The sequence below is a fragment of the Triticum dicoccoides genome, chromosome 6B (genome assembly GCF_002162155.2).
Source record: "Triticum dicoccoides isolate Atlit2015 ecotype Zavitan chromosome 6B, WEW_v2.0, whole genome shotgun sequence".
Lineage (NCBI taxonomy): Eukaryota > Viridiplantae > Streptophyta > Magnoliopsida > Poales > Poaceae > Triticum > Triticum dicoccoides.
This window is the reverse complement of record NC_041391.1, coordinates 195,182,363-195,195,561: the sequence shown is the minus strand read 5'-3', so window position 1 is coordinate 195,195,561 and position 13,199 is coordinate 195,182,363. Positions and strand designations below refer to the sequence as shown.

General features: G+C 47.0%; 2 protein-coding genes across 3 annotated transcripts; one reads left to right on the top strand and one right to left on the bottom strand.

Moving 5' to 3' along the window:
* The first annotated feature begins 353 nt into the window (after positions 1 to 353).
* LOC119326454 lies at positions 354 to 1,967 on the top strand. The gene has a single exon (XM_037600095.1). It carries the CDS (start codon positions 366 to 368, stop codon positions 1,614 to 1,616), a length of 1,251 nt encoding a protein of 416 aa, XP_037455992.1. The 5' UTR covers positions 354 to 365; the 3' UTR covers positions 1,617 to 1,967.
* A 1,399-nt stretch (positions 1,968 to 3,366) lies between these two features.
* LOC119323281 (ABC transporter G family member 11-like) lies at positions 3,367 to 11,911 on the bottom strand. Of its 2 annotated transcripts, XM_037596885.1 has the most exons (9): positions 11,304 to 11,911; positions 8,284 to 8,363; positions 5,770 to 6,234; positions 5,589 to 5,675; positions 5,364 to 5,492; positions 4,568 to 4,759; positions 4,397 to 4,483; positions 4,134 to 4,275; positions 3,367 to 4,040 (listed from the first exon to the last, which is right to left on the bottom strand). In XM_037596885.1, the coding sequence occupies exons 1-9, from the start codon at positions 11,761 to 11,763 to the stop codon at positions 3,643 to 3,645; spliced, it is 2,040 nt and encodes a 679-aa protein (XP_037452782.1). In that variant the 5' UTR covers positions 11,764 to 11,911; the 3' UTR covers positions 3,367 to 3,642. The 2 variants fall into 2 exon arrangements, with proteins under 2 accessions (XP_037452782.1, XP_037452781.1); XM_037596884.1 differs by having other exon boundaries at positions 3,367 to 4,275; positions 11,304 to 11,909.
* Positions 11,912 to 13,199: the final 1,288 nt, after the last annotated feature.

The following is a 13,199-nucleotide window of genomic DNA, read 5'->3' as shown; positions in this document are numbered from 1 at the left end:
TGGGTAGTGTCATAGGTGTGGTAACATAGTTGCCTTCATTTATTACTTTGTAGACTCATTATGCATTGGAAACCGCTATGTGATGGTAACATATTATGTTACTCTATTTGCCTCTCTTCTCATTAACTACTTGCCACATCACCAATTTTGCTTATGTGGCATCTATGTTACTACCTATGTTACTCCCACTATGACCAGCCTTACGTTATAAAGCTCTCAATTTCCCACGCAAAATTATTATTGTTTTAAATAAAGCTCTCAATTTCTAGAAAAGTTAAAAAATAAAGCTCTCCATTCTCTATTTCGCCTCATGTAAGATTATCTCCTAAATAAGAGCGTCCTTTCCACTCTGTTGAGCGTAAGCCATGACCTCGCAGCAGTCACCGCCGCCGCCGGCGGCGAAGTCACAGCGACCACCCGCTCCCACCACCGTAACCGCTCTCGACGATGATCTCCTCCGCGAGATCTTCCTCCGCCTCCCCTCCCTACCGACCCTTGTCTGTGCGGCCCTCAGCTGCCGCACCTTTTTCCACGCCGTCCGGTCGTCCCCCGCCTTCCGCCGCAGCTTCCGGGAGGCCCGTCCACCACCTCTCCTCGGCCTCTTCTTCGACCCCGACGGCCCCTCCATCCCCGCCTTCGCACCCCTCCGCCGCCGCTCCGACCCTGACCTCGCCGCCGTCGTCCGCGGCGCCGATTTCTTCCTCACCCGCCTCCCCGACGACGACGACGACGACGACGACGCCTTACCGGAGTGGGTCATACAAGACTGCCGCGACGGCTACGTCCTCCTCGAACACGGAAGCCTGGAGCAGTACGCCGTCTACAACCCCCTCACACGGGCCCTGGATCTCATCCCCCAGCCGCCCGACGAGATCTTCGACGACGGGCACGGCGTCGCCTCCTCTCTTGGGTGCTACATCCTCTCCTCCGAAGAGGGCGGCGAAGCGCTGCGCCTGGTCTACACCTGTTACGATGAGTCGCGGGCGCGTGCCGCCGTCTTCTCATCAGAAAGCAGGGAGTGGCAGATGCTCCCGTGGTCCGAGCCTGTGACGCCACTGCCTGAGGACGAACACTGGCTTCAACTTGGCACAATGGTGAATGGGTTCGTCTACTGGATACACAAAAATCTAGCCTACATTCTCGTGCTGAACACCGCGACACTGCAATTCTCCCAGGTGGATGTGCCGCGAGTTTTGGTGGGTCATGATTTAATGTTTAAGGTTGGCGAGACCAAGGATGGAAAGCCTTGCATTGTCTGCCCAGTTGATTTTCATCTTTTTGTCTGGGTCTGGCGAGCCGGTCATGATGGAATTGAGAAATGGAAATTCCACAAGAGGATTCCGTTGGAGACGATTGTCGAGGTCACCGACGGTACACTTGACGAGCATTCTGAACTGAAGGTTTTGGCCATTATTGGTGGATTTGTGTACTTCTGTACCATGGATATGTTGGTTGACGCAAATGATCCTTGTTGGTTCCTGTCTCTATGCATGGAGACAGGAGAGCTGGGCACGCTCTTTCGGAGGAGATTCGACGGCCATGTCCACCCCTACATCATGGCATGGCCTCCTTCTTTGATAGACAACAAGGTGAACCCTCAACTTGAAGGTGCTTGACAAAATGCGGACAAGGTATCCTGACATTTCCTTCGTTTGGCCACTAGATGGTATTGTAGTAATGATATGTTCGAGGTGACGATAAAAAAAAGGTTGTTTTTGTTTGTGACACGGGTAAATTGGAGTATCTATATTTTGTAGCATTCGCCAAATGCTTGCTTATGTTTTTATTTTTCATTTGATACTTATTTTCTTTATCATGCCCAAGGTCCAGCAGTACTAAGTTTAGTAGTAGCGCAGGCTCGGCAATATGCCGATTTATTTGTTTGCAAATGTTAAAGTCCCTTCACTTTCCACTGTGCCATTCAGCACAAGTCTATGGCTCTATATGACTGCCTGCATTTTTGAACATATGGCATTCCACCTCCTTTGAGACCGAGATTCCACCTTTTATCTGTAGCGTTGTAATTTCTATCCTATACCTATGTTGTGTTGTCCGTTGGACAGAATTTAGACTCTTCATATGTAAATGCCTGTAAGAGGTTCCACTTGGCCTTTTTATTTTCTCCCAATCACTCCATTGTTTTGTTTTCCCTCTCATTCACCTTATTTTTGAAATGAGATACCTATCCATCTACTTGAATACAATATTCACTTCCAATTTGGGATTCTTCCCATGAAATAGTTTACATTTTGAACTCCTGTTGATAAGATTAAAATAAGAAATTCGGTTTTGAAACCCACTAAAAATAGGGCAGAAAATAGGTTAGCTGGAGACAAAGGATGATATTGACAATTCGTGGTTGACTTGCTCTGGTTAAATCATGCCTTAGCAACATGCTCTTTTACATCTAGGGGTCAGAAAGGGAACAGATTTTTTCAGAGCATAGTTCCTATGGTACGAAGACCAACATATTAGGAAATACTCCCTCCGTCCCTTATTACTTGATGCTCAAACGGATGTATCCATCTAGATATATCCGTTTGAGCGTCAAGTAATAAGGGACAGAGGAAGTATCATTTAGTAGGCTGGCCTATATTTGTAGACCCAATGAACAAGTTGACTTGGGGGTTTTGGATCTTCAAATGATGAATAAGGTCTTACTAGCAATGGCTCTGCGAACTTGAGACCTAGGATCACCTCTGGCAGAAAAGAGAAATACGGCAAAACCATTGCATTACTGGTATTAAACAAATAAATGGAGATTCTCAATTTTGGTCAGGTTTCCCTGACATGAAAGATTCATTCTATAAGCATAAGAATTGTCGGGGATGGAACCACCATATTCTGGAAAGAACTACTAACCTCATCTCTCCTTTCATATGCTATATGATATCTGTCTTAGTCTCGACATTTCTGTTTTTGAAGTGATAAATGAAGGGTGGGATGCCATCTTTATAAGTAGGGCATATGATCAATAGCTAAAGCAAAACAGGACATATGATCACATCCCCCCTTTTAAGAATAGGATGGAAGGTTGATATGCATCGTCAGATTTTTGTCAGGATGAGACCATTGACCATTTATTTCTATCCTGTTCACTTGCAAGGTTTGCCTGTAATATAATATCATGTGTTTTTAATCTCTATTTTGTTAGCACAATTTTTTTGAAAAAGGAAGACTTCTAGAGAAAGAAATTGCAAAATCTAGTTTTTTTTTGTCTCCGTCTAATTTGTCGGACATTGTCAGTAGCAGACTGTAAGCTATCATCTGGTTATTGGATATATAAATTGGCACATTATTTTCCAAATAAAGAGCATGCGTGTTATATTCCTGACTAAGAACTATCAGACATGCACCTCAAGAGAATCCAGTCAAGAAAGTGTGACTAACACATGCAACATTCCTACCTGCAGACTAGTACTATGAACCGTATTCGTTCTCCACTTGCATACATGCATGTTGAATTCTTAGCGTATCTTCCTCATGCCTCCAGCTCTTTGCCAGGAAGCTACAGTCCATACAAACAGGGCCATAGCCTCTCGTATGTCTATGTAAACCCATAAAGCAAGCTATAGACTATACTGTGTTCTTATACACAATGACAGTTTAATAAAAGAAGAGAAATGAGATCTCCACCATCATCTATTTACACAATTTGCATCTCATCCCCCTTAGTTTTGGCCTGACTTCCTCCGCTATCTTGACAATTGCGAAGAACAGGACCCTGTACACTACCATCATCCCACAAAGGATGGCAATGTTGACCCACTTGGAGTACCCCATCTCCACCTGCAGCTTCTCTTGCAGCACCCAAAGGCCACTGATGGTGACATTCTTCTCGACCAGCTGGTCGCTTGGGAACGTCTGCCCTATGAACTCGTTCTTGTAGAACCCCTGCACCGCGTACTTGTGGAAGGAGATGTAGTAGCAAGGGTACTTCCACACTGGCTTCGGGAGTTCGTTGGGGAGGCGGAAGAAACCGCCATTGAGCATCATCACCCCTTGCACCCCGGCCCCAACAATGATCCCCATCAGGAAGTCTGGGACAATGACAGCGATGATCATCATCATGCTCTCCACCAGCAGTGTGCACATGCACAGGTTGATGACGAAGTAGGCGAAGCGGTCAGGACCTTTCATTAGCCCGGTGAGGTAATACAGCATTGCGCCGGGGATCACGGCGATGACGGCTAGGTATGGAGTGGCCGACAGCGTGTTTGAGATCACAAACTCCGCCACGCCGTAATGGCCGCTTAGCCTCTCCCTTCTGAATACCTAGAAATAAAGTGTGCAGCCAGGCTTTATTTATTTATTTCAGACTTTCAGTATAGAGTGAATGTGTGGACATATAAGTGCTCTTATGAAAATGTTAGTCTGATGGCAGAGAGAAAGCAACCTTTACATCCTCTACAAAAGAAGGGAATCCTCCAATAGCCATGAAAGTAATAAGTGCTGTCGTATACATTATGACTTCACATCTAGACTGAAAAATCAGGGGAACAAATCAGTTTTGTTGATATATAAAATATTTTATGTTGCCTAATGAATCATGTCTTACAGAATTCACCTGGATGGAACTGTAACTGTGGCCAACTTGGTAGAATATAGTGCCAAGACAAATGCCAATGCCCAGGTAAACACCCAAACGCATCCAGTAGTATCCTATGTCCCTGTGCATATTCACAAATGACCTTCTGGTGAGCACAAAGAGCTTTGTTGAGAAGCTGGCTTGTTCCCTCTTCCTAAATGGAGCTCCACCCTGGAATATAGCTCAAATATTAGAACAAGAATTTGATCTTGAATGTGTAAACATCGCTAGGTCAGCACCATATACTCCATGGCAAGAAGTTTGTTGCCGGTTCATTGAAATGAAAATTGACATGATCTTATACAGGTTCTGAATTAATATGTTACTCCCTTCAGCTGAACTTTGAAAACATTGACCACCAGTATGTTTTGAATATTCAGATTGGACATCATATGCATTTGTTGAAAAATATTTCCAATATGCTATAACTTTACTAGGTATTATATACTCCCTCCGATCCAAATAAGTGTCGTGGTTTTAGTTCAAATTTATTTTGTATCGGAGGGAGTACATATTATACTACAACAGACACAAGTGGCCAAAGTTACATTTTGAAGGCCGTGAAAATGTCTAAACGCCACTTTTTGCTGAACTAGAGGGAGCATTTCACTGACTGAATTTATCCTAATAATCAATTTACAGTTACTATATACAGGTTAGTCCACATTTGGGTGATCTCTTTTTTGTAACCACACATCTTGACAATTTTGGCCAAAACAATACAATCTTTATTCCTGAGAAAAAATAATCTAAATGGGGCCTGTAAGCAACTTACTATCCCTTTCATCTCAGCTATCCGGTCCATTGTTTTCTCTGAATAAGCGGGGGACTGGTAAGCATCTGTCAGGATCTCTATTGCTTCGGCTGCCGGTTTTCTCCTAGCTTTGGAGCTCTCAACAATTTCCTGCATGGATATGGGATCACGTAGCTAAAGTATAACATACTGTACTTTATGTTCAGACTGTCATACAAAGAAATGACGAGGAAAAATAGGTACTACCTCGTCAAAATCTTTGTTGATTGTCCTCAGGAAGTGGTCAGAAGGGTTCCTCAGGTGTGGGCATGGGAAGCCACTTTCAGTGAAGAACTGGTACAGGAAATGAACACCAAAACAACCTGTAAACCCAACATTTCCATGGAGAAAAGAGGGATTTGTCATTTGTAAAATGCAGTATCCTCACCTGGGTGGCGTCGGAGGCTGGTCCGAAGAAGACGGTCCGGCCGTAGGCGAGGAGGCAGAGGCGGTGGAAGAGGTCGAAGACGTCGCCGCAGGGCTGGTGCACGGCGGCGACGACGGTCATGCCCTCCCTCGCAGCGACCCTGGCGATGTGGCTCATGACGTGGTAGGAGGCGGCGCTGTCGAGCCCGCTGGTGGGCTCGTCGAGGAAGAGCAGCCGCGGGCGGGTGAGCATCTCGACGCAGATGGTGACCCGCTTCCGTTGCCCGCCGCTGATGCCCTTGGTCATCCGCCCGCCGATGCGCGTGTCCATGGCGTCCCCCAGCCCCATCTCCCGGATCACGGCGTCCGCGTGCGCCCGCTTCTCCTCCGCTGACATGCTCCCCGGCAGCTGCAGCTGCGCTGAGTAGTAGATGGCCTCCCGCACCGACATCGTCGACATCAGCACGTTGTCTTGGGTCACGTAGGCCTTCAAGTTCAGTTCACAGCATCCAGTCGTTAGCTTGGACTACACATTGATCGTATCGTACGCTACCACTACTCAACAAATTGCTAATATTGAAAACAAGCATTGGAAGCATGAAACAAGATAGAAAGCAGATGTGCTTGCTGGCAGGGCAAAATGCATAATGTTACTGGTAGGGTAGATTCACCTTGGTACAAGCATGTCTTAGTAACATGCCACTGTACGTGATGTCCTTCTACCCCATTCCTGTGGGTGTTAGGAAGAGATGTAGCTTCCTTAGAGCTAGAACAGTACTCCCTCCGTCCGGAAATACTTGTCGGAGGGATGGATGTATCTAGACGTATTTTGGTTCTATATACATCCATTTTTATGCATTTTTTCGACAAGTATTTCCGGACGGAGGGAGTATATAGCAAGACAGATGATAATAAAAAGAAATACCACTTAGTTAATTGGGCGACTGTTTGTAGATCTAAAAAGCAAGGAGGCCCTGGTGTTCTTAATTTAACTTGGCATGCATGTCTGTGGCAAACTGTTCTACTTGACAAGTATGCCAAGAATGCATGTGTCTGCAGTTCATCACACAGTTAGGCATTCCCTATCTGGTCCAGCCTGAGAAGTGTTAAACATTTGTTCTATACAAATTGCAAGAAGATTATGGGGAATGGTATAAATACCAGGTTTTGGGAGTATTGGTGGATAGGTTCTAAACCTTTTGTGCCAGTCTCAATGAAGGTTATACAATACCTGTTTTGGTAAGAACATCTCTTCTGCTGCTGGGATGGTGTCAATTTTAGGAGAGCTCTTTGTGGGTGATTCTTCGGTGCTTTGGGAAAGTATAAAAGATGATTGTGAGGATGTTGTTTCAAATGATCAAAGGTACACTGCGAGGTGGACGCTTACCACTAATGGTAAACCCGCAGCCAATTCTCTTCATCAGAAAATGATATTGAACAACTCTTTAACTTCCCGCAACAATTCATGTGGAAAGTTGAGGCCCCTCCCAAAAATCAAGGTTTTCATTTGGCCGATGACTAAAAAGGTGTATTCCGACCAAAGATGGCCTGCTGAGGAGGGTATGGATAGGTAGTAAGGCTTGCACATTTTGTGGTCAAGATAAAAGTGTAGATCATTTTTTTCTTTTCTTTAGTTGCTCTGTTGCTGGACTTCATCTTGAGTTTATGGCAGTGCGCTTTGAATCTTACTCCTGCCCCTGTTGATCTGAACCATTTGCTTTGGAGCTTGGCCAAGGAGCTTTTCAAAGAAGCATACATTCTTAGTTACTGTTGGAATCACATCTGTGTTTTTAGGCTGTTTGGAGACGCGGAAATGATGTATGTTTTAATGACAAAGAGGACCAATGGCCCCTTTGCACAGTTGTCAGTCCATTCCGCTTCCAAGTGGCTGATGCTGCCTTTGGTTTCTTCCTGGCCAGAAGCTATTACATGTTGAATCCACCCTTGTTTGTGCGAAACGCTCCCTCCGGGTTGAATAAAAAGACACGGCTGTAATTCGCACTACTGATCTAGAGGGTGTTTGGATACGTTTTAGTTCCATGACTAAAAGTAGTGGGACTAAAACTTGTTAGCATCATCCATGTTTGGATCTAAATACTAAAGAGATTAAAATCAAGTTAATGAGCATTTATTATCCTTCAAGGCCTCCAATCGAGAACTCGCATGTGTTAAAGGAGGAGAGTTAAATGAGGAGAGAGAGGACTAATCCACATTTTAGTAGGGGTACCCTTGACTAAAAAAAATTAGTCTCAAGACTAGTTTTAGTCCCTCTTTAGTCAGGGGTGCTTGAAACTTTAGCCTCTTAAAAAGACTATTTTTAGTCAGACAAAATAAGTCCATTGGATCAAGCACCCTCCTAATCTTTTCTTTTCCAGATTTCCCTTTGCTTCAGATCAGGTTGTTTTTATTTCTCCAGTTGTGGTTTGTGTCGAACCGTGGTTTCTTTTAATGGAAATCGGAAGGGGAAGCCCCTCTTTTGCCCCAAAAAAAAAACTACGAGAGAGCACCAAAGCCATTTTTCTCTAGTCTCACGTACCGAGGTTCCGAAGGCGAGCTTCTCCCGGCGGCCATTGATCAGGATCGACCCGGTCTCGGTGATCCCGGGCCCCAACCTTCCTGCGACGGAAGGAAAAGAAAATCAGCTTCGGTGGTTAAAACCAGGTACCTGTGGTAGACTGGTAGCTCAGGAAGTTAACACTCTGAATCAAACATTCTGCAGTGCTGCACATGCGCATGTACTAGTACCACGTCTGAATTTTTATCTAGTACCATTACCACGTCTGAGTCGTTTGTTGGTTGCGCTAACTCCTTTGGCTGAATGATGCTTTTATTATGTCTCCGTAGACAAAGAAGAAAAACAAACCGACAGAGCAATAAAGCACGTATCTCGGAAAGAAAGCTTTGACGTGGCGTGACCCGATCGAGCCGCTCCCAGTCCCGTCCATCCACACCTCTCGAACCTTCGTGTAGGCCCGTTTCATTCATGCGGCAGACGACAGGCACAGTGAGCATCAGGGAAGGAATGGATCAGGCAGCATGGGGCTACAGTACGGCCGTCTCTTATGCGCAGGACGGTCTGATCGCTGAGTTGGTGTCATCATTAAATTTGACGTTGAGTCTTCATCCATTATTTTATTGTATGGTGCTTTTATTTCGACAAAAAAGATCTGATTATTTTATTGTATGGTGCTTTTATTTCGACAAAAAAGATCTGCCGTGATGTAGGTGCTCAGACAGAAATCTCTCTGTCACCAAGGTATAGTTCAATGGCACTGCAGTCTGTATTTACATTAGTAATAGAATGTAATGTAATGGACAAAAACAATATATATAAGGTGGCTTAGTTTATTTTAAAAGTCAAATTTATCTTTGTTTGATCCAAGTTCACATAAAGTTATCAATATCTACAATACTAAATTAGTACTCCCCCATCCCATAATATAAGAACGTTTTTTTACACTAGTGTCATTATAATTATCTTGAAATATATTTTATTTACTTTGTATTGTGGATGATTGATCAAGCATATAAACATTTTTTAAATCAAATGCAAATTATATTATGAAATGGAGGGAGTATATGGCACACACTTAGGCCACCGACAACGCTTGCATAGGCGCTTAGCTGAAAATAAATATGCGAAGTTTAACGCAGCGTCCGTGTTAGAGTCCCTCCTTCCAATGCTGGAGGCGTTACACGGAGTTGAAAAAATGAGAAAAGATTAGATAGCATGTGAGCGAAAAAGCTGAGGCGCACGGGGACTCTTTTTGCATCCACACCAGCCGGAATCTTAGATTCAGATGGAAATAACACGTAACTATCCTGGAATTTAACCCTTAGCAGCCCCATTGTAGGCGCCCGTTAAGGGCTAAGAGCAACTTCAACAGTTCCCCCATCCGTAAATTGGCTTTATCTTATAGGATCCCGTAAAAGAGGTCCTTTCTCCCCGCTAATTTACGAGAAGATGGCCTTCTAGTATCATTTTTGCAGATTGTAACTGCCCGAAACTTCCACCTGTGTCCGCACCGCCGCCGCCCGCATTGGAACACCGTCTCCCCATCATGCCCGTGCCATCCCTCGTATCCGCAGCCGCCGCTCAATCCCGCCGCCCCCACGCCCGCACAGCTGGGATGCCGCAGCCGCTTGCGCCAGCCGCCACTACGCCCGTGCCGCCGGGATGCCGTCGTCGCTCGCGCCAGCCGTGCTGCCCGCAGCCGCCACGCCCTCGCCGACATCCAACGCACCGCCCATGAGTGTCACAGACAGGCGGTTCCTAGTAACTATCTTTTTTATTTAATTAAAAATAAAAAAAATTCATTTAGGGAAAGAAGTAGGAGAACTGAAAAAAGTTGCTTTCGAAAAACTTTCCTAAATTTTAGGGCAAGGACAAAATAAACATTTTTACAGGGAGAATTTTAAAGGAGCTGTTCAAGTTGCTCTAAGCCCGACCTCTAATCTAGATTCTAGTCACGATACACCAATACCCGTATCTAGATTCTAAGTTTCCTCGTGACTCATGTTTAACTTTGTAAGGGAATCATTTTTAAGAGTATAGTTAATAATATGGCCAACAATCAGTTATAAGGAGTTGTCATGTCATCTATAGCCGACATGTACAATAATAAATTTTATATGTGTACTATTTTATTAGTAGTTGACCTACCTTACAACCTCACAAAGCGTCTTGGAGCTTGTATTAGAGCCGGGTACTAACCAAGAGCCCGCTTTTCTTCTCTCTTCTCTAACTATAGATATAATATTCTAGTCCTTATAGAATGCTTATGTCATCTTATTGTACTTGTTCTAAGTCTGGGAGGCACTTCCTCTCTAAAAAAAGTTTCACGAAGATCATAACTGTGTTGTCGGCTCTTAAAAAAGAAGTCTTCGTCCACAACTCTAATATCTACGGACCAGATTGCTTCTAGATTTTATTTTTATTTTTCAAGCATGGTTTTGAATCTTCTGAAAGAAAGCGTGCAAATGTGGAAGGGGTATATTTCAACGAGTGGGCTACTCATAAGTTCCTGAAACTTTTATGGGTGCAAGTTGACCTTTGATAGTTGGGAAGAAGGTCGACTGGTGTAAATGGGAGCCCCTTTTATTTAGACGCTGCTCGGATTAGAGATTAGCCCTCGTCGGAGGCGGGGGCGACGAGGCGTCGCCGCCGGTGGGGACTGGGGAGGAAGAAGATGCATGTTGGAGAAGGAAGATGACCAGAGGAGGAAGATGAAGGATAATCTACTTGCACAAAGAAAAAATAAATCAGTCTATAAGATCTGCAAAATTGATTAGATAATGCCCACCATAAAGCACCGCGGAGGAGTCCTGAAATTGGGATTTACTAGTTATTTTTTTTTAGGATTTATTTCTTCCTTTACTTCCATATGGACGTGCTGCCTCTAGTTCCTCTCCGGTCTACACTCTGTGGCCCATGCAATAGTTCACATCTCATGCAAGGACGAAACATCACCCACATGTTTGGCAAAAACAACGTAGCAAAAGAAGAAGGATTTCGTTGCATTTGCATGCATGGGTGGTGAACTGGAGACGACGAACCTGCGAGAGTATCGAGAAGCGTGGTCTTGCCGCAGCCGGACGGCCCCATGATGGCGAGCACCTCCCCCGGCCCCGCGTGCCCGGTGATCCCGCTCAGGATGCTCACCGGCTGGGCCCCGTAGGTGCCGCCGGCCACCGTGACGCACACGTCCTCCCACGTCAGGAACACCCCGGGGTCCTCGTCCGTGCCTGCCCACCGGGCCGGCGCAGGCGCGACCGCCGCCCTCGTGGACGGCGCTGCTTCCACGCCGTCAAAACCCGCCGGCCCGCGACCGTCGACGCCCGCGGGAGCACGGCGCTGCCAGGCGCTCGCCCACGGGAATATCCTGCCCAGCGACCAGCCCGCGCTGCCCCCGCCGGAGCCGGTTTGCGCGTCGGGCGTGCCGCCGCCCCAGCGCCAGAGCGGCCGTGACGGGCTCGGCGTTGGCGCCCACCGCGGCAGCGGCGACGAGACAGCCATGACGCACGACGTATAGCTGATAGCTTCTTGGCTCGGATCGGAGGCCCAATCGATCGGAGCTGGTACATGGAGCAGTGGCTAGCTACATGGCCGGGCGTGAATTAATAGCACTCGGCATGGCTGATGCACTGTGCATTTGTACTCTCCTGGATGCTCGTCATGCACTGTGCATTGTACTCTCTCGATGACCAGAGTTTTTATGGGTCTTTTGCTGTTGTTTTGAAAATATAGGAGGAAAAACGTCTACTCTCTTGATGGGGAAAAACAATACAATAATCTTAACCTAAAATAATAATAATGCATTGGACATAAAGTTTTTTTTGAAACGGGGCAAAAGATTTGCCATTTTCATTGATTAAGAAGAAGAGAATTGCACGGTTAATTAACGGAAAACCGAGCTAAAACCGATACAACTCAACCCACGTGACATGGGCACCACCGGCCAACTTGGCCACCGACATGGGACACAAAGCTGCAAAGAAGAAAAGCATTCGTCGAGGAGTCGCAAGCGTCATCGTCATCACCGGTTGCCTCGAATGAGCAACTCCGACTTCACCATTGAGCTCCAACCGCGAAGCCAACCCGCAAACAGCCGCATAGAAGCCACGACGGCACATGCCACCAGATGGCCACACGCGCAAGCAGCCGACAGCTCCGACTTTGACGACGAGCCTCACCAGGGAAATATGCAGGACTTGCGCCGACCGTGCCCTCAAAGCACCTCGGACACGCCGGGAAGAGCCGACTACCGAAGTCCACGCCGCGACCCGAGCTCCTCTCGACGACATCATCGTTGCCAAACAGAAACCAGCGCCCCGCCTCAGCAAACTACACGGCGAAGATGCCGCCATCCACGACGAAGATGCCGCAATCCACCAGTCTCCCAGTCGTAGCTGGCTCCGAGACGATGCCCCCAAGGAGGAGAAAGACGCGAAGACGCCTCCATCGCTCGACCCAGCGAATCTGAGGTTTCCCTCCGGAGCCAAAGCCGTGGGGAGAAGGAGCACACCTCCACGGCGACGCTTCCAAGAAAGATCACGGCACCCGCGGGCACCGCCGTCGCCGGCTCCGAAGAAGGCCGAAGCAAAGATTTCTCCCGAAGATGCGCCGACCACCTACCACCACCGACCGCCACCCACCAGCCACCACCTGCTGAGGCCGACCTCATTCTTGCCACGGGATCCCACGATCCACCGCGACCAGACACGCACCACCCCCTGGCCGAAGCCGCCGTCCACCACCGCAGCACCACCGTAGCCACCTCCACCGCAGCAACCCACGCTGCATCGCGAAGCGCAGCACCCAGATCGATGCACCTTGCACCAGATCCAATCGGAGCTGGACAGGCGAAGCAGCAGAGAAGACGAGCAGGATCTCCCTCCGCAGCACACCTCGCACTCCAGAGGAGCACACCCGCCACGCCAGCTGGTCACCGC

Excerpts from the sequence above, each read along its gene's own strand:
- LOC119323281 (XM_037596884.1), bottom strand. The coding sequence starts at position 11,763 with ATGGCTGTCTCGTCGCCGCTGCCGCGGTGGGCGCCAACGCCGAGCCCG. Across the intron at positions 5,493-5,588 it reads TCAACAAAGATTTTGACGAG|GAAATTGTTGAGAGCTCCAA; the intron begins GTAGTACCTATT and ends ATATCCATGCAG. Across the intron at positions 4,760-5,363 it reads TAGCTGAGATGAAAGGGATA|GGTGGAGCTCCATTTAGGAA; the intron begins GTAAGTTGCTTA and ends GCTATATTCCAG.
- LOC119326454 (XM_037600095.1), top strand. The coding sequence starts at position 366 with ATGACCTCGCAGCAGTCACCGCCGCCGCCGGCGGCGAAGTCACAGCGA.